This window comes from Dryobates pubescens, chromosome 2, assembly GCF_014839835.1.
Source record: "Dryobates pubescens isolate bDryPub1 chromosome 2, bDryPub1.pri, whole genome shotgun sequence".
In the NCBI taxonomy this organism is placed as follows: Eukaryota; Metazoa; Chordata; class Aves; order Piciformes; family Picidae; genus Dryobates; species Dryobates pubescens.
Window position 1 is genome coordinate 34,185,463 of NC_071613.1, and position 24,356 is coordinate 34,209,818.

General features: G+C 37.5%; 1 protein-coding gene across 1 annotated transcript in view; it reads right to left on the reverse strand.

Annotated features, from left to right (window-relative positions):
• MYO3B (myosin IIIB) overlaps positions 1-24,356 on the reverse strand; it is a 193,080-nt gene that overhangs the window by 39,788 nt on the left and 128,936 nt on the right. Inside the window, exons 28-33 of the mRNA XM_054173114.1 lie at positions 20,983-21,094; positions 19,921-20,083; positions 19,123-19,203; positions 10,275-10,395; positions 2,770-2,833; positions 1,780-1,915 (exon numbers count right to left, since the gene is read on the reverse strand). Coding sequence (XP_054029089.1) covers positions 1,780-1,915; positions 2,770-2,833; positions 10,275-10,395; positions 19,123-19,203; positions 19,921-20,083; positions 20,983-21,094 — 677 coding nt within the window. The remainder of the gene's footprint in view (positions 1-1,779; positions 1,916-2,769; positions 2,834-10,274; positions 10,396-19,122; positions 19,204-19,920; positions 20,084-20,982; positions 21,095-24,356) is intronic.

Below are 24,356 nucleotides of genomic sequence, written 5' to 3' on the forward strand. Positions count from 1 at the left end.
CCTCACTAAAACCTGTCCACAGTACCATCTGAGGAGGGCAGCAGTCTTCGTCCCCATCAAGCAATAACTGAACACATTACCAACTTGAATAGAATAGAATAAAATAGAATATTCTCTAATTACAGGTGTACTTCACACAATAAGGCTGAATACAGTGTGTGAAAGCATCTGAATTTCTGAATTCAGGCTGCGCTTTTAAAAACACACAAGGAAGTTATTCTTTGGCAGGTTTACTTCCTTAGCAGTTATTCAATGAAGTGTGAGTCATATGATCATCTGTATGAATATCTTCATGCTTAACTAGTAAATTCCTTACGTCTCTGTATTTGCATGCTTATTCATTTACACATACATATTTATTTCTTAAATAGTTCTGATCAATGCTGCATTTATGTCTTCAGAAAAATGTGAAGTGCTAAAAGAATATAATTCGGGGAAGTCTCTCAAAATTACTGGGTAATGGCTCTCTGAATCACATGCTTGCAAAGGGTGTAATTCTGCCAGTTTTACTCTCTAATTGCTTTACCTCAGATACAATGTCTTTGATTTCAAGGAGACTAGTTGCAGGGTAACATACTATATCCAGTCAGAGTAAGGATGACAGAATTGGCCTTTGACTGCTTTCCTCAAGAGAATTTGTTGTAATGAATATATTTCTGTTTGACAGGTTTATTGTTTAACATGTAATAATTTAAAATAGTAATGCACACATCCCCTGCAGTCCCACACTACAGATTCAAAACCATATGGACAAAAGTGTATGAAGAGAGAATAATGGATTCTCAACCTGCTGTGTTTACATACTACTCTGCTTTTAGCATGGAAAGCACATTAAGTCTGTGTAGAAGACTAAAAATATTGAATTTACATTATTTCCTGTAACAGAAGGATCTCTCTATAAATACCTATTGTCTTACTTTTACATTGTAAATTCTTTATCTGAACTTTGTACTTTAAAAGCAAAAATTGCAGAATCAATGCTCAAGTGTTCAGATAGATATTTGTGTTCCATTAAAAATATAAACAGTGAATTAAATGTATGCTACAAAATTATAAACAAATAGTTTCCAGTAATAACCTGGAAATTAAGGTATTACCATATATATTTTGGTTCTAGTTACAGATACCACATTATCAACCTACTTCATCTTATACTGTTGAAGGTTATTCTATTCACAGATTTGCAAGGACACAACGACTACAGTATCAGAGAAACACATTCTGACAGGTAACAATTTCCTGGAATATTCAAAGATAAACCAGTTAAAACTCCACAAATGTCATAATGCTTTTCATGAAGTTTTTAAACTGCTATTGACCACGACAAAAGTAAAACCTTACATTGTATGCTTTCTACAATTACTGCAGACTTTCCTGTGTTGCTGACTGAATCTTTGTGTGAACAAACAAGTTGTTCTTCATTCTACAAACATGAGAGATTTCATTACTGTCTTCCAGTTCTGAGGCTGGGACACAAAGAAAAGCTGAAACTCTTGAAAGTCAGTTTGATTTCATTAAAAGGGTATTTTGAGATTATTAACCATATTTTTAGCAGAAAACAGTATTTTAAAAATCTTTACACCTCTACAATTCAGGTACTTGAAGAGCTTTTTAATATTTCCAAGTTGAAAATGTGTTGAAGATAGTTAGTTCTTTTATGTTTCCTGCCTTCCAAGGGATTGTTAAAAGATCTCATCAATATATAAAACAAATTACAAGCTGACAACATAGCTTATAAATAGTAAATGAAAGATCTCTGCTACTTACTATATTTCTTACCTCCTTTTCTATGGGCTCTCAAGGGACTTGACAACTGATAGTCTGCAGTTGACTGGGATTTGATAATTGATTGTGAATCACTCATTTCAAATGAATGTTTTCGAATAAAAGGAGAAACAGAAATCTCATTCAAATCCTTCAGGAATAAAGAAATAAAGGTTTAGGCACATAAGAAATGTATTGAGCCCATTCTGCCACAATCACTTAAGAGCTGTGATCTGAGAGAGCAACTTCTTATTTTTAAGTTACACAAGAATCTTGTGGCTTTCAGCAACACCAGCTTAGCACCCATGTCACAAACATTTGTTTACTTTTTCCATTTAACTTATTTATCCCATGTCCTCATACAGTTAAATTATAGCATGCACTGTATGCTGATTTCCTCTCATATTTAGTTTGTATCTTTAGAAAAAAGCTATAGGAAGGTATTAATCTGCTTAACATTTCTAAGTACATCATCCAAGGGATTTTGTTTTTTTAATCTTACATATGCTCAGCAGAGTTACTGGCAAAAACTGTACATTTTCTCCATTTCATCCTTTCAACATCAAATGGTAAGCAGCAAAAATTGGATCAGACTTCAAAGACTATGCTGTGCTCCAAGTCACAGAGCGACTCCTCCATTTCACATATTGAATTCGAGCAGGATATCAAAGTGTTACCAAAGAACCTCAGGTCCTTACTAAAAAAGAGTCTCTAACATCTGTAGAAAGTGAAGTGCACAGACAAATCACCTCAGGGAGCAGCTAGCATTTATTCTCAGCAGCAAATTTCCAGCCTTTTGATTCTCTTATTCACTGTACCTCCCTGTCTTTCTACAGAACTAAAGTTCTTAGCAAGCAGGCTTTTGTCTCAAAGACTTCAAAACATCAGTAAGGGTTTCATGTTCAGATGGCTATGCCAAGCAGCCACGAACACATAACAGAACTGTGGACTCAGGAATTTGAAGTTATAATGTGATGTTATTTTGGAATATAAACTTAGTGGTACCTTTTTTGTTTGTTTGTCAAGAAAATCGGGCACTGCAGGAGAAGACTGGTTACTAGTTTGCTGCCTAAAAGCAAAGAAAAATAAAATATGTCATTTAAATATTGTAGTTCCTTCCTTCTCAGAAAAGGTTTAGTGACATAGATGTCTTTTGGTTAATTTTCCCTTTTCCCTCCTCCCTCTGTTCCTAAATATGCACATACAATGAATTCAAAGAAAATACAGATGAGTTCCATTTCCTCTGAAAAGGAAGTGCACATTATTAAGCACAGTAACAGACTATGAGCAATGAATTCACCATTAAACATTTGTGGATACATCCATATGTGTAAAATGAGTTTATGAGAATTCTATGAAATTGAAGTCATGTATTCAAATTATTTTGACAGAATTTTACATGAAACCTTTTTTTTCCCCATCAGTGCTATGAAAAGCTGTTTTCATAGAATTCAAACTTAGACACTCAAAATTTGACAGATGAGGCAGAAGTGAAATGCATGGCTTTGTGTTCTCCTAAAGCCATTTGGGTTAAGCACAGAGCAAGGAGTAAGAGTTCTTAGATTCATTGTCTATATCTGTTACAATTATGTCACCATAAAAACATTAAAAGCCAAGTCCTGCTCTCATTAATGCTAATTAAAGTACCATAAAAACCTTTCTGCAGGCCCCAATTCCTGTTGACAGGCCTTTGAAGTCAATAGATCTCTTCAACAGCAAAGTCCACCCAGACATAACTTACTCCAGAATCTTTAGCTATGTAAAACAACAAAAAAACATGCTACCAATTTAATTTGATGAATATAAACCTGAGGTTCATGGTTCTGGAGCTCCTATTACAAGAAGGATATAGATGTGCTGGAATGTGTCCAGAGAAGGGCCATGAGGATGATTAACGGGCTGGAGCACCTCTCCTATGGAGACAGACTGAGAAAGTTGGGGCTATTCAGGCTGGAGAACAGAAGGCTCTGAGGAGACCTTATTGTGACCTTCCAGTATCTTAAGAGGGCCTAAAGAAAGCTGGCAAGGGACATTTTAGGATGTCAGGTAGTGATAGGGCTAGGAGGAATGGAGCAAAAATAGAAATGGGTAGATTCAGATTGGATGTTAGGAAGAAATTCACCATGAGGGTGGTGAGACACAGGAACAGGTTGCCCAGGGAGGTGGTAGAAGCCCCATCCCTAGAGGTTTTTAAAGCCAAGGTGGATGTGGCCCTGAGCAATTTGATGTAGTGTGAGGGGTCCCTGCTCATGGCAGGGGGGTTGGAACTAGATGATCCTGGAAGTCCCTTCCAACCCTAACAATTCTATGTTTCTATGATTTTGTATTATTTGATATGTTCATGATCTGAAAAACTGAGACTAAAAGCAAGAATTTGATTGTCAAAATATGCCTCAGCCACTGCTTTGTTACTTTCCAGCCCCCTCACAACCTTTCTGAAAATACAAGGACAATTATATTTCTACAGACAGATGAAAACACCTAAGTTTCAGTCCCAGAATTTGGTTTAAAGATATATACCACTTCAGAGTGTGGGAAAAAACCGAAGCCTTCATGAACATGGTAAACATTCAACTTTTCTGTAATGTTGCAATTTTGTGAATCAAATTTGGATTTGCTTGTCAAGTTTGAGGAATTTAAATTCTCCTTTATTCTTTGATCCTAAGAAAGAGAAGGAGAACAACTGGAAATCTATGAATCAGCCTAAACTGTAATTTAAAATGGTGTTTTCCTTGGAAGAAAAGGAGAAATCTATTTAAAAAATCCATTCTCATTTTGTAATGGCACAATTCTTGTACAGGAAAGTATAAAATATGTCCAGATCTGTATTTGATGTTGCACTTATGCATGTATCATATCACCTGAAAAGTTATTTATTATTATTTATCTGGTACATATATTATTTATATAACCTTTTATTTAATGGGATTAGTTAACTTGTCACTTCTCCCTAAAATTACACAAGCATTTATTCATTCCCCCAACCCCAGTACTGCAGAAAATAAACCAAATATGAGCAAAAAATCATGAATAATCCTCAAATATCACTGTGGTGAATTTAAAAATCAGTTATCTGCTGTTGGATAAGTATGTCACAGATAGCCTACAGTGCCAAACTGGACTGAATCATTGTCTACATTTAAATATTCTGATTTTGGAGTGGTATGGATCTGGATATAAATCTGCAGCTTAATCTAATCTCTACCTTTGATTTAAAAAAATATTAGGAATTAAGTATGGTTTTCACAGCACATTAACTTTGCCAAGGCTAGAACACTGTCCAAAAGTTTAAAGCATAAAGGTAAAGCTCAACAACTTGCCTTCTGTACAGCTTAAGCTAGCAAAAATTAGCCTCAGGACTTATGAAGCCCTTAGACCCTGACTCTCTATCAGGATCTGAGTGATAACCATTTCTCATTAAAACAATCCTAACTTGGGTTGTACTTGGCACACGATATCTAATCTTTCCACACAACATCCTGTTGCTTATGTAAGTATGTATTTCGTGATTCCTAGCTTTTACTCAAGAGGCTTTTCATTGTATTTTTCTCCCCCTTTTCTGCTGAGAAGGGGAAATGACAGAGCAACTTAATGAGCACCTGGAAGCCAGACAAGGTCACCCGTGTCAAACTGGCAAGGAACATCTCCAAAAACATGGCATCAATTGTAGATGCTGAGGATCTCTGAGCTATTCTGAAAACTTGCCTCATATGCAATAAGAAAAATGAAAACTAATACTCAAAAGATGACTTGTATAAGAAATCACAGTGTGGTCTTGGCAGAAACTGAAATTATCCAAGGAGAAGATTAGGGAGCAATGTGAGAATGATGTAAATCACCAGGTTCTGGGGAAACTTAATTGCCTACACTGACGCAGCAATGGTGACTCCACCACCTCCCTGGGCAGCCCATTCCAATGGCTGATCACTCCTTCTGTGAAGAACTTCTTCCTAACATCCAGCCTAAACCTCCCCTGGTGCAGCTTGAGACTGTGTCCTCTTGTTCTTTTGCTGGTTGCCTGGGAGAAGAGACCAACCCCCACCTGGCTACAATCTCCCTTCAGGTAGTTGTAGAGAGCAATAAGGTCTCCTCTGAACCTGCTCTTCTCCAGGCTAAGCAACCCCAGCTCCCTCAGCCTCTCCTCATAGGGCTTGTGCTCCAAGCCTCTCATCAGCTTTGTTGCCCTTCCCTGGACATGTTCCAGCAAGTCAGCATCTTTCCTAAACTGAGGGGCCAGGAACTGGACACAGCACTCAGATGTCAAGAATTATACTAAAATGAATGGTTTCTGAGAACCTATGCTGTCTAAAGAGTGAACGTGATAGCAACTAGCTAAAAAAAGAAAGATGTAAAGAGAAAAATCACAATGAATTCAACTCAAGAGTATAAATCACTGTTGGTGTCAGTTATCTAATATGTGTCCTTCACATACAGAGCTTCACAGGAAACACCAGGATACTCATTGACACACAGTTATAGTTACATACATAACTAACGTGTAACAAAGTCACTATGTGGAAGCAAGGCTTTCTGCTGTATTAAATAATGTAAGACCACTGATCATATATATATGGCTAACATATTGTTAACTTATATTGTTTATTTACATTGTGTTATTAAGCAGTAGGTTGGCTACAGTTCAGTGGGCTGAAGGAAATGAAAAGAACAATACAGGAATTATTTTCCGCAGTAACTATTGGATCAAAATTATTTAATACAAACTTGATTTGGGAAGGAAATGGATAAAAAGGTGGTGAAACATGCAGATTACAGATTCTTTGACAAGATTCTAAAGGGATTTAAAGATATTTGAGGATGACAGTTCTGTCTGAACAAGAAAAGGAGCAACACAGCATAGATTAAGGACCTTAGTCACTAAGTGTAGATTATCCTGCTAAGAACAAGAACATTTATTAAAAATATATCCACTAGAGATCTGTTAATTTAGTAAGTTAAAAATCACAGGACATTTTGGAAAATCACGTCTCCCTTCTCCGCAGATTATTCCTAATTAGCTCAAGAGATCTCTAATGCTAACTTGGAATTGTAGCTATGCCTTTGCAAAATGCAGCATCTTTTTCATGTGGTGACCATTTGTAAAATGGAGGCAAAAATGAGGCAAGGCTGTTGTCTGTGCTGGCCTCCTCAGAGAGGAGACCCTGTCAGACTTCTCTCTTCTCTGCTGCCTAGTCAGGTCTCCACAGAAGGGTAAATATGCTATTCAGCAGGGCTGTAAACCAGGCTCTGAAAGTTTTTCATTTGCCTCATTTGAATTTAGTCTTGACCATGTTTAGCTCTTCAAAAGTCCTTCTTAAGAAAAGACTTGGCAAGTATTGCATACACTTTATTCCCTTTGAGGGAGGAATTCAGACTTAGTGTCAGTCTCCCAGGTGTACAATTAATCCCATGACCCTTTTTTGGTAGAAAGAGTCACAGGCAACTCCATAGCTCTGTAGAACTGAATGTTGGTTTTGTTTTTTTTTTCAATGAGACAAAGCTACTCACTTTCCCACTAACATTCACATTTTTTTCCTACACCTGCTTCTATTCCTATCAGAGATAGTCCTTACAGGTTGGACTCGATGATCCTCGAGGTCTCTTCCAACCTCGGCGATACTGTGATATTGGCCAATTCTCAATGTATCTTTAGTTACTTATGAAATCAGTTTCATACAGGAAAGACTTCTGTATTTGAACACAGTTAACACTAGTTTTCAAGTCAAGCATGTAAATACAGGAAACACTTAACATGCAATGTTAAATGAACTATGGGTGCATTTAATTAGCATCCTATGTCATTTATTAGCCTGAGTTTGCTTATGTCCTGCATTCACTGACTGGAAAGCGTGAACTAGGTGTAGAGATTCAATTTCCTCAAAGGAATTTAATAATTTGTTGTTTTTTTTAAAGTGCCTATCTATCCTGAATGCTTTGGAATTAATTACTTAATATAACTGAGTGCTTCATATATATATATATATATATATATATATAAGAATACTGTAACTTTTTTGTTTTTTAATAATAACAGATCTGAAAAAGCAGCAGGTTGCTGTACATTTAAAGCTATATTTCTGTGCATACAACAGAACAATGTATGATTTTGCTTTTTGATCCCGCATACTTTTAAGCTCATTTTTCATTTACCAAAACTACCATTTAGAAAAAATGAAACAGAAATAAAATAAATGAAAAGAAATGAAGAAAAGGGGGAAAAAAAAAGAAATCAAATTAAGAGAAAAACATATTTTATGATTCTATTTTTTATTTTCACAGCATGTGAAGCCACAGAGAGGCTGTCTTCCCTAGGGACAGATTATCAGCTACTGTGTTAAACATCTGCACTATTACTCAGCAGCTTTCCTGTTTCCTACCAGTTTCTTATATGACTGAACAGCCATATGCTTAAAACACAACAGCATGGTAAAATCTTACATGTAGAAGTGAAATATGATATTTCGGAAGTTATCAGATTTAGTCCTAAAATTCTGAACATCACCTGTGAAATGCTGAACATTTTCAAGTCTCACAGAAATCACTGGAACCTGAGGACATTGCTGAAGAATTCATAGGATTAGGCAAATAATCTGCAATATTTGTTGAGGTTAAACTTGAAAACTGCAGTAATGGCAGTTCAGCAACTCCAGGCAAAAGAAGGTATGATTTTATTTATATGTCTGATTGCTCATAGCTATCAGTACTGGGTACAAGACCTGAATGACCAATGCATTCCAGATGAGTACCTTCAAGCCAGGTATCTAAATGCATTTAGACATTTATTTCTATGTAGGCTTGGTGGCTAAACAATATCTTTAAAGGTCTGTGTATTTGTGTTTCATAGAACCCGAAGTCACCTCAACAATTATTGAGCCATAAATTTTTCTTGAGCCTCAAGGGATGTACCATTGAGAAAGCTATGCCTAATCCAGAAAAATTCATTTGTTTGGTGAGCAACAAAGAATTTCAGAAATTGTCTAATGAGAAAAGGGAAGAAAATCATTCCTGGCTAACTACACATAAAACAGATGAAGGAAAAAGTTTAAAGAGGCATTGTCTGTCCAAACAAATCCACGTGAAAGCTCTAGATCATTAAAAAGAAAAAAATATTTCCATTTTAAATAATTATAGTTTGGGACACCAAAGAAAACTGGTAATACAGTGATTATTTGCTTCTAATCACCAATAAGTACTGGAGACCAAACAACCATGTGCTCATCAACAGTTTTAAAGAGATCACAAGATACACAGCCCCTAAGTATTTAAAAGACAGAAGGAGTTGCATGCACATGAAAGGAATCATAAATTAGGAAACTCATTGCCCCAGTGAGCAGTGAGGCGACCCAAAGACAAAGCTATCATGGTAAATTGCAGTGGGCTCATTCTTTGCCTTGAGAATCATTACAAAATCTATTTATTTATTTATTAGTCTTTATCTAATAGCCTAATCCCTTTTCTTGCTGAAAACAGAATACTTCAAGGGAGAGATTCTGGAGCACTATTAACCTAGAAGAATGGTAATACCTGAATGAAATCCTATAATAATGTACCAGAGCATGTAGCAGACATAGTTATCAATAGAAGTTGTCATGAAAGTAAACTTAACTGAATATTTTAAGAGTACCCAAAGAAATACCATTTTGGAGAAGTTAACAGTCACTTAAAAAACTCACCTTCTCAATAGAGTAATAGCATCTAGTTACAGTCAAACAAGTCACTGATTTCTTCAGTGAATTCTTGAGAGATGCAACAGAACCTGCATTTATATACTAGGTAGGAAGCATATAAAATAGCTGAGATAAGAACTGGAGGAGGCACTGAGATGTCCTCATACCCAAGCCACAACAGGAGAGATCACCTCTTAGTCACTGAAACTTGCTAATCAAAGGGATTAACCCAGCAAATGCAACCACCTCTCCTAGAGCACTGCTGGGGAGACAGACTTGACAACAGCTAAAGAAGGGATCCTTCTTGCCTTTCATACCAAAGAAACTGTCAGGGGATCATTTGTCTAGAATGACTCCATTGGTAATGAAAGTTAAAATACTCTTCCTCGACAAAGAGGAGGGCACTTTTACTACAATTTACAGTATTCCTAGGCTGTCAGTGACTTGTCCATCTGCCTTTTACAGCTCCAGCTGGTCTGAATGGAGCTTTACAGGCACAGAAGGGTAACTTCCTATTCTTAAGACTTTAATAATACACACTGGATTAAATTCTGAAATACTGAGCACATGCAATCCTGCTTGCAATCTAACGTTTTCTGTGTATTTCTGAGAAGTGCACAGAATCAGGACAGCAACCTAGGGCAAACAGCACCTAACTCTGCTAAGGGGGTAAACATTGAGATATCTAAGCTGGTGGAGGGACTGGCTAAACTAGAGGTACTCATACTCAGAAAGTGGAAGATTCCCTAAGAGCTAGGTGCTGTGATGACACTCCTGCTCCTTTCAGATCTCACTGTGTGGAAATTGACTTCAGGCGGGTAACAGACAGCAAAGGATTCAACTCACCAGTGCTCTTCACAGCCAAAATAAGAAGCAGAGCAGCTGCTCACAAGCCGAGAACTTGCTACACAGTCAGTGCTGTTTTTCAATCTTGAGCAGTTTTTACGAACAATATATCCCCTGAAAGCTAAAAAACCATAATTATGAATCAAAGAAAAAACTGCAGAGCCTAAAACATAGACTGGCACCTGGCTCTGCAGGCTCTGCCTTCAACTTTTACTGAACCATCAGATAGAAAGAACACTTAGCACCTTACAGGAGAGGCTTCAATGTTTGCAATGTTAACAACAGCTGGAAATTATCTAGGGACTTACACTCACTAATAACACGAGAAATACAAAATGAAGTAACATTACTTCTGCAGGTTTATCTGCCCTGAATTTGCTTGAATTCTTGACACCTGTCAGCAGTTAGTAATAATGTTCCAGCACAAACCACTGCACTTAAAAGACTAAAAAAGTGTTGTGATGTACACTTAAATCCACAAATTTTTAAGGTTTATATTTTGTAGGTTGTCTTTCAAGCACTATTTAAAGTAGTACTTCGATAAAAGGGGAAAAAGGGCTGAACAGTGAAGGAAGTAAGTACATCATCAGTGCCAGTGCTGAAGCGCACAACAAACAGCTGCTGAATAAGAAGGCTGAAGGTTGTGAGGGAATGGAGCTGTTCATTAGCCTAGGAGGACTGCAACTTAAGCAGTGAAGTAATATGTAAAAAAAAAAAAAAGAACTAAGATCAGGAAATATGATTTTGAGGGGAAAAAAAATAATCCCTCTTCAGGAAAAGCTTTTAAGAACACTAAACGTGCAGAAGCAGAGTCAGCCTGTAGATTAATTACCCAGAGGAGAAAGAGAAGAGCTGTCTCATTTACTTCAAGGTAAAATATCACAGTGTGATGTAGGATAGACACAGGGTTTAGGGTAACCTCACGTAAGAGCAGGGTCAAGATAATGTTGCATATTATAAAGGGAAACCAGGAGGTAGAAAAAATACAGAATATAGAATAAACGGAGAACAGAGAAGTTGATCAGAAGATTAACAAGTTTTGCCTGTATCTCACGCCTCTAATTTTACAAAACTAGTAGGCATTACCTACACAGAGAATAACAACTCTGCAGAATTTGCAGTTCCTCAATTATTACCAAATTATGAGATAAAGGATTGATTTCCTTTGTCTTCCATTTAATTACTCTTATAAATTTAGCTCCCCATTCATAAGAGTTTTTGTGTAACGAAAAGATGGTGGAGGAAACAAAACAGAGATACCATGATTGTATCTATGCTTTCCCTTAGGAAAGGGCTGTAACTAATCCCTTCTCTACTTTAACTCCTGTAGAGCGTTAATGTTTTTTTCAGCCACCCACCTCCAGAAAATACATGGTGTTGCACTTACTTGAGCAATACAAAGAAAGGAAAACCATTTGAACAGTTCAAGCTGTGGTATGCAATGTCACTGTAACAACATAAGCATTTCAATGCTACTGAGGTTTCAAGGGTAACAAGATGCAAAACCTGCCTTTTAATGAGAGGTTACTAAAATAAATAATCATTCACTTTACTGAAGGCATGACAGAAGTTGAGCCTGCTGAGGTGATGTACCAAAAACAGAACTCAGGTATCCTGAGGCTAAAGAACTTCCTGCCCTTAAAAATGAGAATAGAAAAACCTGCCTGTCTGATGGAGATGAGGCAAGCATTTGCTTGCCCCCTGTGATCAGGCTTCCAATGCTTAATATCCCCTACTGACCAAACAAGGAGCCTACTCTGATAATGGCATCAGAGACAGCTGGTGAGCAGCCACCTCTCTGCAGCTGAAACATGCTAAGTATCAGTCAGATGATTTGCTACTGTAACGAAGCCCTGAAACAAATTAGATAGAACTTCAGTTTCATCCTCAGTAATTTCTCAGCTTTTAGTAGTTCTTTATGTGTACGTATGTCTATAAAAATCAATACTGATACCTACTGTGGTTTTATTTATTTCCCCCACACACCCCGAGACTCTTACTAATGTCAGAATAACTGGATCTTTTCCTCAACAACTACATAAAGCCTGCTATATCTGATTTAATAAGCAAAATTTTAAGCTTGTATTTTGTTTTCATAATTATTTTAAATATCTACTCCTCTTCAACTTAACCTTTCTGCAAGGTTGTTTCTAACATTCTTCTAGAATACCTTGAATTTGACAGGTAAATGGCTGTATTTTTCCTCCTTTCCCTTTGACTCATAGGATAACTAAAGCAGCAGGATAAACAAACTCCTCTCTCTCTCTCTCTCAAAAGCTTCATTGAGCATTAGTAGAACTGCATCTTTTCAACATTTATTAACTGGATCTATAATGTTTCAAAAGAAATGCATATGCAGAGAATTCTTCTGGGGAGTCTGAGAGGCTGGGAAGCTGCTCCATCACAGCAATTTGCATTACTGACTGGTGCTGGTTTTGACACTAAGCACTTGGCTCAAAGAGTGTGAAATTAGCAGACTCATGTTGCTACTGCTCCATGAACAATCACTGCATCATTGAAGAAGAATGATTACCAGCTGTCACCTCATTTTCACCTTATCCAGTCTGTATTCCAAACTTTCCAGTAACAGTATCTTTAACCCTGATCTTTACCAAGCCAAACGTAACAGATCTGAAAAGCAACATAGGAACTGAACTTAATTTTAGCACTTCTGTTAGTAACTTGTGTTAAATGTTTTATGTGCCATCATTTAGGATGTGTATTTTTACTTCTTGTACTGATTAATTCACACACAAAGTGAGTTTTTTTATCAGCACCAACATCTAGTAAACTAAGAAAATATATAGCTCAGAGTTTGAAATTAAATGTCTTGCACTTAAAAACCTTTATTTGAAGTACCAAGGCACATACATTGGACACAATGTTGCACAATTCTAGATAGGAAAACCCCAGGAATTTTCCCTCTGATTCCCACAGGAAATATATAGTTACAGAGCAAATTATGAAGCACAATGTAGAAAGATCAAAGCAAAACAATCACAGGTCTATATGAGAGGTATGAAGAAAGGAGATGAAGCAGTATTTTAAAACAGCAGAAAGATTCATTCTCAGTTGCAAGGATCATGTTAATCATACATTTTCTATCTGTAATATCACCTTAAATAGCATAAAGCAGCAACTTAGAAATGAAAGCTCATGCTTGATGAAGAGAAGATAAGGTAGTTTATAATCAGAAGTTGATTTGATGTGAATTTTCTTAATTTGCCTAGTTAAAAGAGCATTCTACCACTTAACTAACAACATCTGACAGGATTTGGAGCCCATGAATCTGATTCTTCAATCCATGTCAAATTAATCTTAATGAGCAGTAAAAAGGACAGAGTCACATCCTTTGCTAGGTCCCATGAATACTTCTTTCACCTCTCCCTCTGGAAGGATATTGGGTGATGCTGTTCAACAGAAGTTAAAAAACAACTCTTGCCTCAAGTTCTCTGGCAGAAGCATTATGAGAAAGAAAATCATGAGTTTTCACATGCAAACAGTGATGACCCACTAGTGACAAGCAGCAACTCTTAGGAAGCACCAAGGCTGCCACTGGAGGCACATCACCTCTTGGACATAAGGTTTTTAATTACCATGCAATAAAGTCTCTGACATTGAGATCTGGTCAAAAGAAGATGACTGTGAAACTCTTTGTCTGTATCAGGAAGAGAAAGGAATAGGTTTTCCAACGTGTCATTGGACGATGTATGCTTCTGCTTCTTCCTGATTTTAAAGCAAGGCAATGAACTCCAGGAAGAACAATCTCCTCAAAAACAGGAGAGAAAACCAAACAGTAATGCAAACATACTCACATCGACAGCTCAGCTCAAAGATGGGGATAGAATATAGGACCTCACACTTCAACATGATAAGGCCTTCTCAGAATTTTTAATATGTTCCCTGCACAAGACCATCAGGCTTTTAATGGTTACTAGACACAGAGAATAAAAGTGAAGAATTAATAGATGCCTTAAGATACTACAGAACACAAGGAGATGGAAAATGAAGTTAACCAAAGTTGTGCAACCTATACAAACCAGTCTGGTTTATCCTGAATGTGAATTCAAGGTAATACAGTCAGTCAGTTCAGCAGCCTTTAAGGGAAACATACATCTCTTCAACGGTTCTTACACTGACAATGTAGTTAAAAGGAAGAAAACTAGAGATACAAAAGAGTAAAACTGGATCTGATACATAGTGGTTGTTATTTCCAGAAAAATGAAAAAAAAAAAAATAAATTTAGAGATAAAGTGCTTTGAAGTTTTGGGAACATTTTACTCATGTAATTCTTAGATCTATACAACATTATTAGCCAAATGCATGTACACACATGTACATAGTGATATAAATAGATACATACAGAGCTTTCAAGAAATACTTCTTTGTCTTCTGTTGAAGACAACATTAAATATTTGCTGTTGAAAATTCCAATGGTAATATGTTTATTTAAAGCTTACATTCATTACAAATGTAAAATAGCAAATTACAGCTATTCTCAGGTCCTCTGTTTTTATTATTATAATGGAGAAAATGTTGCCAGAACCATGTTAGAGATATCTAAATAGTGAGCAGCATTTCATGGTCAGAAGTTAAGGAAAGAATGAAAAATTTTAAAAAAAGATTTAGAAAAAGCATGCTTAATCTTGTTTCCTTTTGAAAATATACAAATTTTAGAAAAGAAAAGAGAAGAAAAGAGAAGAAAAGAAAAAGAAAAGAGAAGAAAAGAAAAAGAAAAGAAAAGAAAAGAAAGGATAGAAAAGAAAAAAAAAGAAAAAAAAAAGAGAAAAGGAAAAGAAAAGGAAAAGAAAAGAACAAAAAGCCCAAATCTTGAGTTCTTGATACAGAATTTTCCAATACAATGTGACATATGGTGAGTGTGTGAGCACGTGTTGGAGGAGGAGATGGTGGCTCAATGGATTAGTCATTTGCCTTTCACCTCTGGAAGCATAGTTAAACTCAGTCCTGACCAGAGCTGCACAGTATATTCCAGATGGCTAAAGTGGGCCTAATTAAAATGAATTCAGTGATGTCACCTCAGATCTAAGTGAATTGCATGCACCACTCATTTGGCATTTTGGCAATGTCAGCTCACAAATGAAATAACTAGATTAAAACCCTCCCTTAAGTCTTTCAGGACAACAGTCACACTGCATGGAAATACATGCTACCACAGCTAGAAAATGTACTTCCATAATTGTATTATCTGTTGTTTTAAATTTTAATTAATTAATTATTCTAATACAAAGAAACGTTAAATGAGGCTTGCATATGAGGTTGATCAGTGCAGCAACATTTCAGTCAGATGATTCAGTGGATATACACTGATTTAAACCAGCTGTGAATCTGGCAACAAAATTTAAAAATATTATTTATTTTAACAAAATATTTTTCCTTTCAAGTAGACATAAATCAAAGCAATAAAATCCCAGTTACAAAGAAATAGAAGGGTAAAGTATTGTTAACTGAAACACTTTACCCAAAAGCATTCTTTGCAATTCCTAAGTTAAAAATTGGCATTTTCTAACCCTCACAGTTTGGGAAAGTGTGACTGGAAGATGTAGAAAAGGCTTTGTGTATAATTTCGACCATTTCAGCCATAAGTCTAATAATATCTGTGTATTATGAGGACCTGTGATGTAGATATGCTGAAGTAGGGTAGCTTTTTCTTCCCCACTTAATTTAAATTCACAATTATTTTGTATCCTAGCAAGAGTGTTTTCCCCCATGTGAAATAATGACTTTTTTTTGTGTGTAATATAATACACTCAGGAATTGTATCCTCATGTACATTGTGAAGGTTGCTTTTTTCTTAAGTTTGTTTTTTCTTCCAACGTTTCTTCAACGGGTAGTGAACTGCTGGGCCCATAGAGATCTCCAGACCACCAGCTCATGTATTTGAAAGGCATCTGTTTATTTTTAAAATGCAAATGCAGCCTACCTCAAAGACTGACTTGCAAGAAATGAACAATCTGAACAAGTCAAGAGGTTTCCAATCAGGAGCTGTGTTCCTCCTTTATATCACGCTATGATCACTTGCTGTCAAAACCACTTAAACAATATCCTGGAATCTGAATGAAGTCCCCCCACAATTAAAATGAGCAGGATAATCCTGCAAGAATTATTCAGGCAAATCATTTTTCACACAGTTTAAAGTAATGATAAGGTCATTTACAAAAGAAATCAGCGCCTTTGAAATGCTGACTTGTAGACAGAGGACTGCCTGGAGGAGGGCCATAGATAACAGTGAAGACTGGCCTCCTAACACTACCCTTGCAGTCTTTGGAACTGATTCTGATGAAGAGAAGGCCCAATAAGGTTAATACCCCTACTTTGATCTCTGTCAAAGCGTACCAGCAAGAATTAATTTACATTTCAGATGAAAAAGGTTGACAGCATGAAAAGGCATCTTGTTTCTGGTATGTGAATGTGCTGTAATAGATCGGGAATTCTGAAAGGAAGTTCTGAGGAAGCTAAAGGGATAAGCCGAGCGGCTGCTTTTATTGGGAAAGAGATGAAAGGAAAACAAATTTCAATATGCGCTGTTCTGTAGAAACATGTAAGCCAAATGCTTCCTAAATTTCAAGGCCTGCTTGAGGTAGGGTGGAGAGTGGGGGGAGGAGGGAGGGAAAGCAGAGGAAGTACATATATTTTAATTACATGGTTTAGCTAATGTCTGGGTGACAAATGCAAACGATCTCACTGACTGAAATGGCTCATTTAAAAAAACATATAAAGGTGATCATACTCCATTTTACTGAAAAACTGCCTTGAACTACATACTCACATTATAAGATGCTCAGGGAAGGGAGAGATTTGGAGTTGTTTTTGTCTCCGTGTCACTAGGCACTTGGGCAGCGTGATGTAAATGACAGAAAGACTGTCAGTGTATTTTAAAATCTGGAAAATGGCCACCATTAGCAAGCATGAGCTTTGATTTAAAACACAGAGAAGAGAAAATGTGCACAGGAATTTTCAAACAAGGGCTCCCAGATCTAGGTTTCTAATGGCAGACAGAAATGTGTTGTGGATTATTATTATTACACTCCTTTGAATGCAGCACCAAAGATAGGAGGAGCAGACAGCCTAATGAATACAAAGGTGCACTGTGTCACTCTTCACCCTATAGTTCTAATGCTTATTCACCCAGACTGAGCACTGAAACTGTCAAGTGCTGGTTTACGCAGGAAGACAGTGTGTGTGCTGGTGGGAAGGGTGCTAACAGCATTCCTCCAGCATTAGGTCCAGAGGGCTCCGCATAAGTGTCCAAATTCAAGGGTATGCACACAGTAACAGTGCCTCTCTGCCATGTTCAGCACATTCTCTAGGAGACTGCAGTAAGCAACACAACTCTGAACCTCTTCCACATGTGCAAACTGCAGAATAGGTGAACTGCTTTCTCTACAGAGCTAGTACCTCTTACAGAGCTAGTACCTCTTACACACTTAAGAATTAAAAACTCTAAGGCAAAATGTCCCCTATGATCTCCAGGTGATACTGCTATGCACCAGCTTCCTACTGAACCTGAGATAACTCTCACTTTAAGGAACTGGTAATAGTGGGGCAGTGATGGGTCGATATTACACTTTTTTTATGGCAAAAGGCTGTCCTATGTCAGCAAACCGACATCCAGGTAAAAGTAAGTCCAAGTGGAAATGTAGCAAATACTCCAGAAAACAGTTGAGGGTACTTTTAAGAGCTACTCTCTGTGTTATCATGTGAAAACAACAGTAAATAACAACACAAAGGAAAGAAAGAAGGGGAGAGAGTTCTTATGCAGACCTTCAGTGCTTGTTGTAATGTGAGAAATGAACACAACAGTTCTCCATTTAGTAGAATATTCTGCATTCAACCCTACGGCTATAGTTTATGATTCTACATGCATGCAAAGCCATAAATTTTTACTTCATCCTAATAATACTCTGTTCCATTCTTTAACTAGACTGGCATTCTGTTTTATGTTGAAAATCACAGTGATGTTTCATTTCAGAATAGCAAACTTACACAATAGAAAAACAAATTAATTTACTGGAAATGGCTTGACAACCAAGTTAAAGAATATTTTAAACACATCTTTTTCAGACTGACTTTAGACTATATGATACAGAGTAGAGAGGTGACAAAGCTGGCAGAATAAGGGTGGTGCCTTAGTTTACCTGTAAAAACATTTGCTACAACTCATTTTTGATCAGCAACAGTCTTTTCAGCCTGGGATTGGACGTGGAAGGTGTATTACACTTTACCATATGGAAGCTGCTTCATATTGGCAGCATCTGAAGACACCATTGAGTTCACTGCACTGGTTCTTAGATTTCTGTGCCGTATGGTACCCTGCTCTCTACTAGAGACCTACATAGCCCTATGGGCCTGTTCTTCCAATAATCTCTTTAAAGTTTATTCAAATTCATATTGATATGGCTGCATAGGAGTCTGGCAGAGAGTCAAAAGATTGGCCAAACCTGGCAAACTCAGCAAGCAGTCAAAACAAAAAGCTGGCAACCTGCCAGGATCAGGGCTCACAAAGACAGAGAAATGCATGTCCAGTGCCTCTCATCTACATTTTCAGTCAAATCAATGCAGTGCTTCATACTGACTGTGCTCAGAAGAATCTCAAAGAATGAACAGCTTTTAATCAGGATGTTTTGCTGCCAGTGAAGTATTTGCAAAAAGCCTGAAGTGGCTGGTCCCTGTCACTGATGTCATTTGACACTGGAGAACAAATGATCAGAAGTAATGTTTTTGGTAGTTTTTGTTTGGTCCATATGTATTTCTCTCCGCTATAAACACTGACACACGAAATCACCCACAGCAAAAGAAGTGCTGGCAACTGAAATAATGTTTTAATTACCTGCTTGAATACGTATAGCAGCATCAGTTCTTCTGTTCCTTATTTCCTTGTACTTCCTGCGAGCTTCATATCCTCTCCAGGCTAAAAATACAAGCCCATGTGCTGGAAATTACATTTATTTAAGGAAATGCTACAGAGTCTACAGAGTCAGAGATGTGCTGAAACTTTCATCCCTCCTGCCATAACTGCTCCAGCCCCCATGCCCAGTATCTCTTCCCCACCCACCCACATGCTGAACTCTGGGTTCACGACTGCAGTATTCACATACCCACAACTTCAAACACTGTTTCACTCGTCCAAATTTTAATTGTCACCATGTGCTCACTGATGTCCTGACCCAAAAGGCAAAGGCATATGATCATGCCAGCACAAGAACTCTCCTCCTCACAGCTCCCCAAATCTGATATAAGGAAACCTGCTAAATTAAAGATAATTAGCCTCTCAGGTCCACTCCACAACATGTATTATCTGGTATACTGGTATACACGGTGGGCAGAGCAGGCTACTGCATTTTATTTATATGCTGCACACTAGCATAGACGCACCTCACAGTGTTTTAATTTTGTACACAGGTATCACATTCAAAGTACTAAAATACTTAAAGAAAGACATTATACAATACTAAAATGACAGCTTAGAAGCAAAGCTGTAATATTTGCCTCAATTAGCTGGAGAGAAAAGCACCTCTGGTTATTTTGATTTCACAATAAACTATTACAGAGGAATAAATAATGTCTATGCAATTTAACAGCTTGAAATGCAAAGACACTCAGTGAAACAGGGAATGTGAACATTTACCTGACTGTATGGTAACAGCACTATTTTCTCTTTTCTCTTTTACTTTCTTGTACCTCCTTGCTCCAAGCCATCCCTTGATATAAGCTTGCATGACCACCACTCGCCCTACAACTTCTCGCAGGAACAAATTTAACTGCTCTATATGGTAATACTTTAGAAAAACCTGAAACAGAACAACAACAAAAGAGTATTACATGCAGGCAGTAAATAAGCTCTCATATTCTGCCTTTTCATTAGTCTTCTGTTATTTTACGGCATCATTGCTGAGATAACTGGTAAAGTACTGATTGCTGATATCATAGCAGTCTTGTGAATCAAATACTTGCTCTCAGTATCCTTATGCAATTTCATCATTCCACTGATTGTAATTACCCCATTGCAAGATAAACCACATATAAATCCCATTTACAAAGTAAATTGGCCAGGGTGATATTTTCAATAATTCTGAAATACAGCCTTTCTTGACAGTGGGAAGGTAAGTCTTGGGTTGAATTTGATTTTAGACGTAACATTGGCCAACATCATTCTGCTTCAGAAGGCAACATATACTTTCTCTGGGTCTTAAGCAGAAAATTTCTCCTTGTTTTTAGTTTGTGCACTGTAAAACAACTGAGGATACTGTATAACTGTATAAATGGAAGTTATCCATTCCATTTTAAATCATGAACAAAGGCTCTTGATGGAGCCAAAAGTATCTTACTGGAAATTCCACAAATAGATAATGTACTAATGAAGCTCACAGGATGGGCCAGAGTGTGAAGTTTCAGTCATGCCATGATTAAAAGCAGGAGCATCTTCAGGGAGGCACTACTATGGCAAGCACTGATGGATGTACTGTCCTCACTGAGGCAGCCATGTGCAGAATGTGCTTTGCAGGGCACCCAAAAGCTCACCTCCTCTTGCAGCACTAACTCAGCTGGCTTGGCAGGGCACCTTCATAACCTGTGAGGCTAACTGGAGCAAATTCTTTACTCTCTTGTTCATTCATGCACTACTATTCAAGCCAGTATTACACATGTTCTGCTAAAAGTATGTATTTGAGAAAATGTTGGCACCCTCTACCTTGGTTTTCCCAAGAATCCAGTTGTCTAGTTTAGATTTCTCCAAAATGGCAAGACAGTTTTCTCTGCTGCCAAGGGGAGTCTCGTGTGCCTTGAATGCAAGGTAGTAATACCTGCAAAACCAAATGATAGATAAAGTATTGACTTGACAATCAATATGTACTCTCACTGCTCTTCTCTAGCTCAGAACAGCATCTTTACAACTCACAGGTCAAATTCCCCCTTATACTCAGTTCTCTTTATAAATCATGACACAAGTGTCATGAACATTTGAGCATATATGAAAGAAAATAAGTGGTACCACAATGGTGAGAAGAATCTGCTGGGTTCTAGAAATCCCCGCTTGGTATAATAATCCATAAAAGTCTTTCACAAATCAGTGTGACTTATGAAACACCCAAGGCTGCTCTGAATTTTTTCAGGTGAACACGTGAATGAATGACAGCGTGGAACAGTTTAAAGCAAACCAACAAGTTAACCTGTCTGTTTCCCTCGACACAAAAGTGAGGGAAATGCAACATACAAAAAAACTCTGGGTTGAGACAAAGTGAGTGAGATAAGAACTCAATGTAAAGGAGACAACATACATGCACAATTGTCTTAGCCTATTTTCAGAAAAAGCACAACAGAAATCAGCAGCAAGCAGAAGCAAGCAAGCTAGAAACCAAAGGCAGACAGCTACACCCCCATCCCTCCCTGTCCTGCTGCCGTATCAGCAGAAAAGAGCTAACACACAAAACCCCGGAACCCAAAAGCAGCACCAGGAACAGGAAACCTCTCATGCTGCAATCTGAACTTCAAGCTCCGTAATCCTTTGCTCCAGCCAGCACTTTCATTTTGAAGCTGGCATGAGGCAGGATGGTTTTGAATAACAGCAGGAAATATTTAACTTAACCCATGACAAAGGGAGAGGGAGGAAAAGTGCTAGACATCAGAGTAATAGAAGGGAAGGAAAAAATAAAACTTTTTGCATAGTGTGTAAAGTAAGTAAATCATCTACAGAGCTGCATAATATACTTTGGCACAGCCGCATCTCACTGCAAGTTCTGATGAATTAGCTGGTGCTCCTTCATGTGTTCACTGGACCTGTTCTGAGTGGGAGAGAAGTCAAATACTAGCACTAAAGAAAGACATCAGAACATGACAAAGATATTAAACTGCATCAGTCCTAGTGCCCCCTGAAAACGCCACTCATCACTTGTCTGCACCTAGACACTGAGCCATTAACTATCACTTTTTGAGTCAGCAAGGTGTCCTCGTGGCCAAGAAGGCAAACAGTATTCCATGGTGCATTAAGAAGAGTATGGCCAGAAGGTTAAGGGAGGTTCTCCTCCCCCTCTATTCTGCCCTGGTGAGGCTGAACCTGGAGTATTGTGTCCAGTTCTGGGCCCCCCAGTTTCAGGAGGGACAGAAAACTACTGGAGAGAGTCCAATGAAGGGCCATGAGGATGATGAGTATGCAAGAAACACCCCAAATAAAACAATGCCTATTTTTCTTATAAAATCTTGTTTTAACAAATGCTCTTATAAATTTAAATTTATCTGTCTTTTAAGAAAGTAAGCCATTCAGAACGACAGCAATTTTACAAACCACTGGAGTTAACTTCAGTTTCTGTATGTAAATGTAGTTTCATAAAAGCTTCCTCTAAAAGACGTTTTTCCAAATGTTTTGATTGAACTAACCCCTTTACAGAAGATGCCTGTAACTGGGCAAACACACTGGGATGTCAGATTTTCAGCATAAGGTTTTCCTGTTAATTTTCATATTAAACATATGGCAGAAGTTACTCATTAGAAATAAAGCCTAACAATAGAAGACTGGCAATTTCTTTCACAGAACTGATTCTGGAGTTTGCATTCTGCACAGTAGGTCTCTAGATTAGTGTTCCAAAGATTAAATCCATGTCTTTTTTAAAGCAAAGACTTTGTTCTCTATCTAGCGCTCATTTACATCACTGAATCACAAAACTAATGATGCTGAAGTAGGCTGACTCAATGTGCCCAGGATAACTGTATGGCAGCACAGCATGTGCCACATAAGGCCATCCAATTATTTTACCTAATCCAAAATCTTTGCAATGGATCATATGGAATGTTTTGGTGAACAGTAAAATATTTCATCTTAATGTATCTGGTAAAAGTGTATAAATATCATACATAGGTAGAAGGTAGAGATGGTCTCAGAATGCATCCCAAAACTTCAGGGTATATACAACTACAACTGTTTATTTTGACTTACCTGCCTTATTTACTCTATCACACTTATGTAAATCTACTGTAAAGAGACCACAGAGTGACCATTTCACCAAGGGGAAAAAATCTGATATTTAATTTCAGAAGAAATCAAGAGACTTTATTTCATAAAAGCAGAACTGGAATTCACATCTGCTTCTAGATGAGACGACAATCTCACAACTTTACTTTCATTTGCATTTGTTATATAAGCAGAAAATGCAGCAGTCTGGAAAGTGCTCTTCTATGTTAAGCCAGTATTTCTATTTCTATTTAAAAATAAAGTTCATGGTTCTCGTGTTGCTTCATAAAGATACACATACTTGTGCAAAAGGACCTTATTTTCTTGGGTTATATTTCCTGCTTGAAAATTTCCTACGTATGATGCAAATTCATCTACATGTTCCCTAGAAGTACTCAACTAATCACATTGAGTGGCAGTAAGACTAAGTAAGAGAAAAGTAGAACAGCTGATTTATCAGAGCTGATGAAACACTGGAATTATGTATTTACTAACCAGTGGTTCTTATACTGCATTACATGCTTCATGGATGTCAACAGTATTCCAGACAAAACATGCATTAAAATGGAATTAGCTACTTAGAAGTCATTAGGCATAAACCAACATATTTTAAAAGTTGAATTTATCTCTAGATCAACAACTGCAAAGCTAGCGCACGAAGAGTTAAAGACATGCATGCATGCTGATAGGGAGAACTTCATAATGATGCTATCTCTTAGCTGTCTGATTACGGCCAAGGCATTTTAATGTTGGTGGGGTCTGATTAGATAAACTGATTGTAAACAAATGGTTCTATTTCTCTTCCCTCCTTAAAAGGGTGAAGTGTGGAACTGTTCAATAAATAGCATTTAAAAAGCACCATTAACTACTATCCCAGTGTCTCTTACTCAATTTCTCTTCACATTCCAGACCTAAAGGCAGCATCAATTCCATACAATCCAGGCAGACCTGACTGCACGATCAGGTTAATAACTTGCACCTGAAACCTGGGATTCCAGCCTTAGAAAGGGGCCAAGCTGCTTCACAGCAAACACATAACACACACACATGATGGAATGGGGTGTGAGACAAGGCCAGCGGAGACAAAATGCCTAAGACTTGACAAGTCTGCAGTATTTACA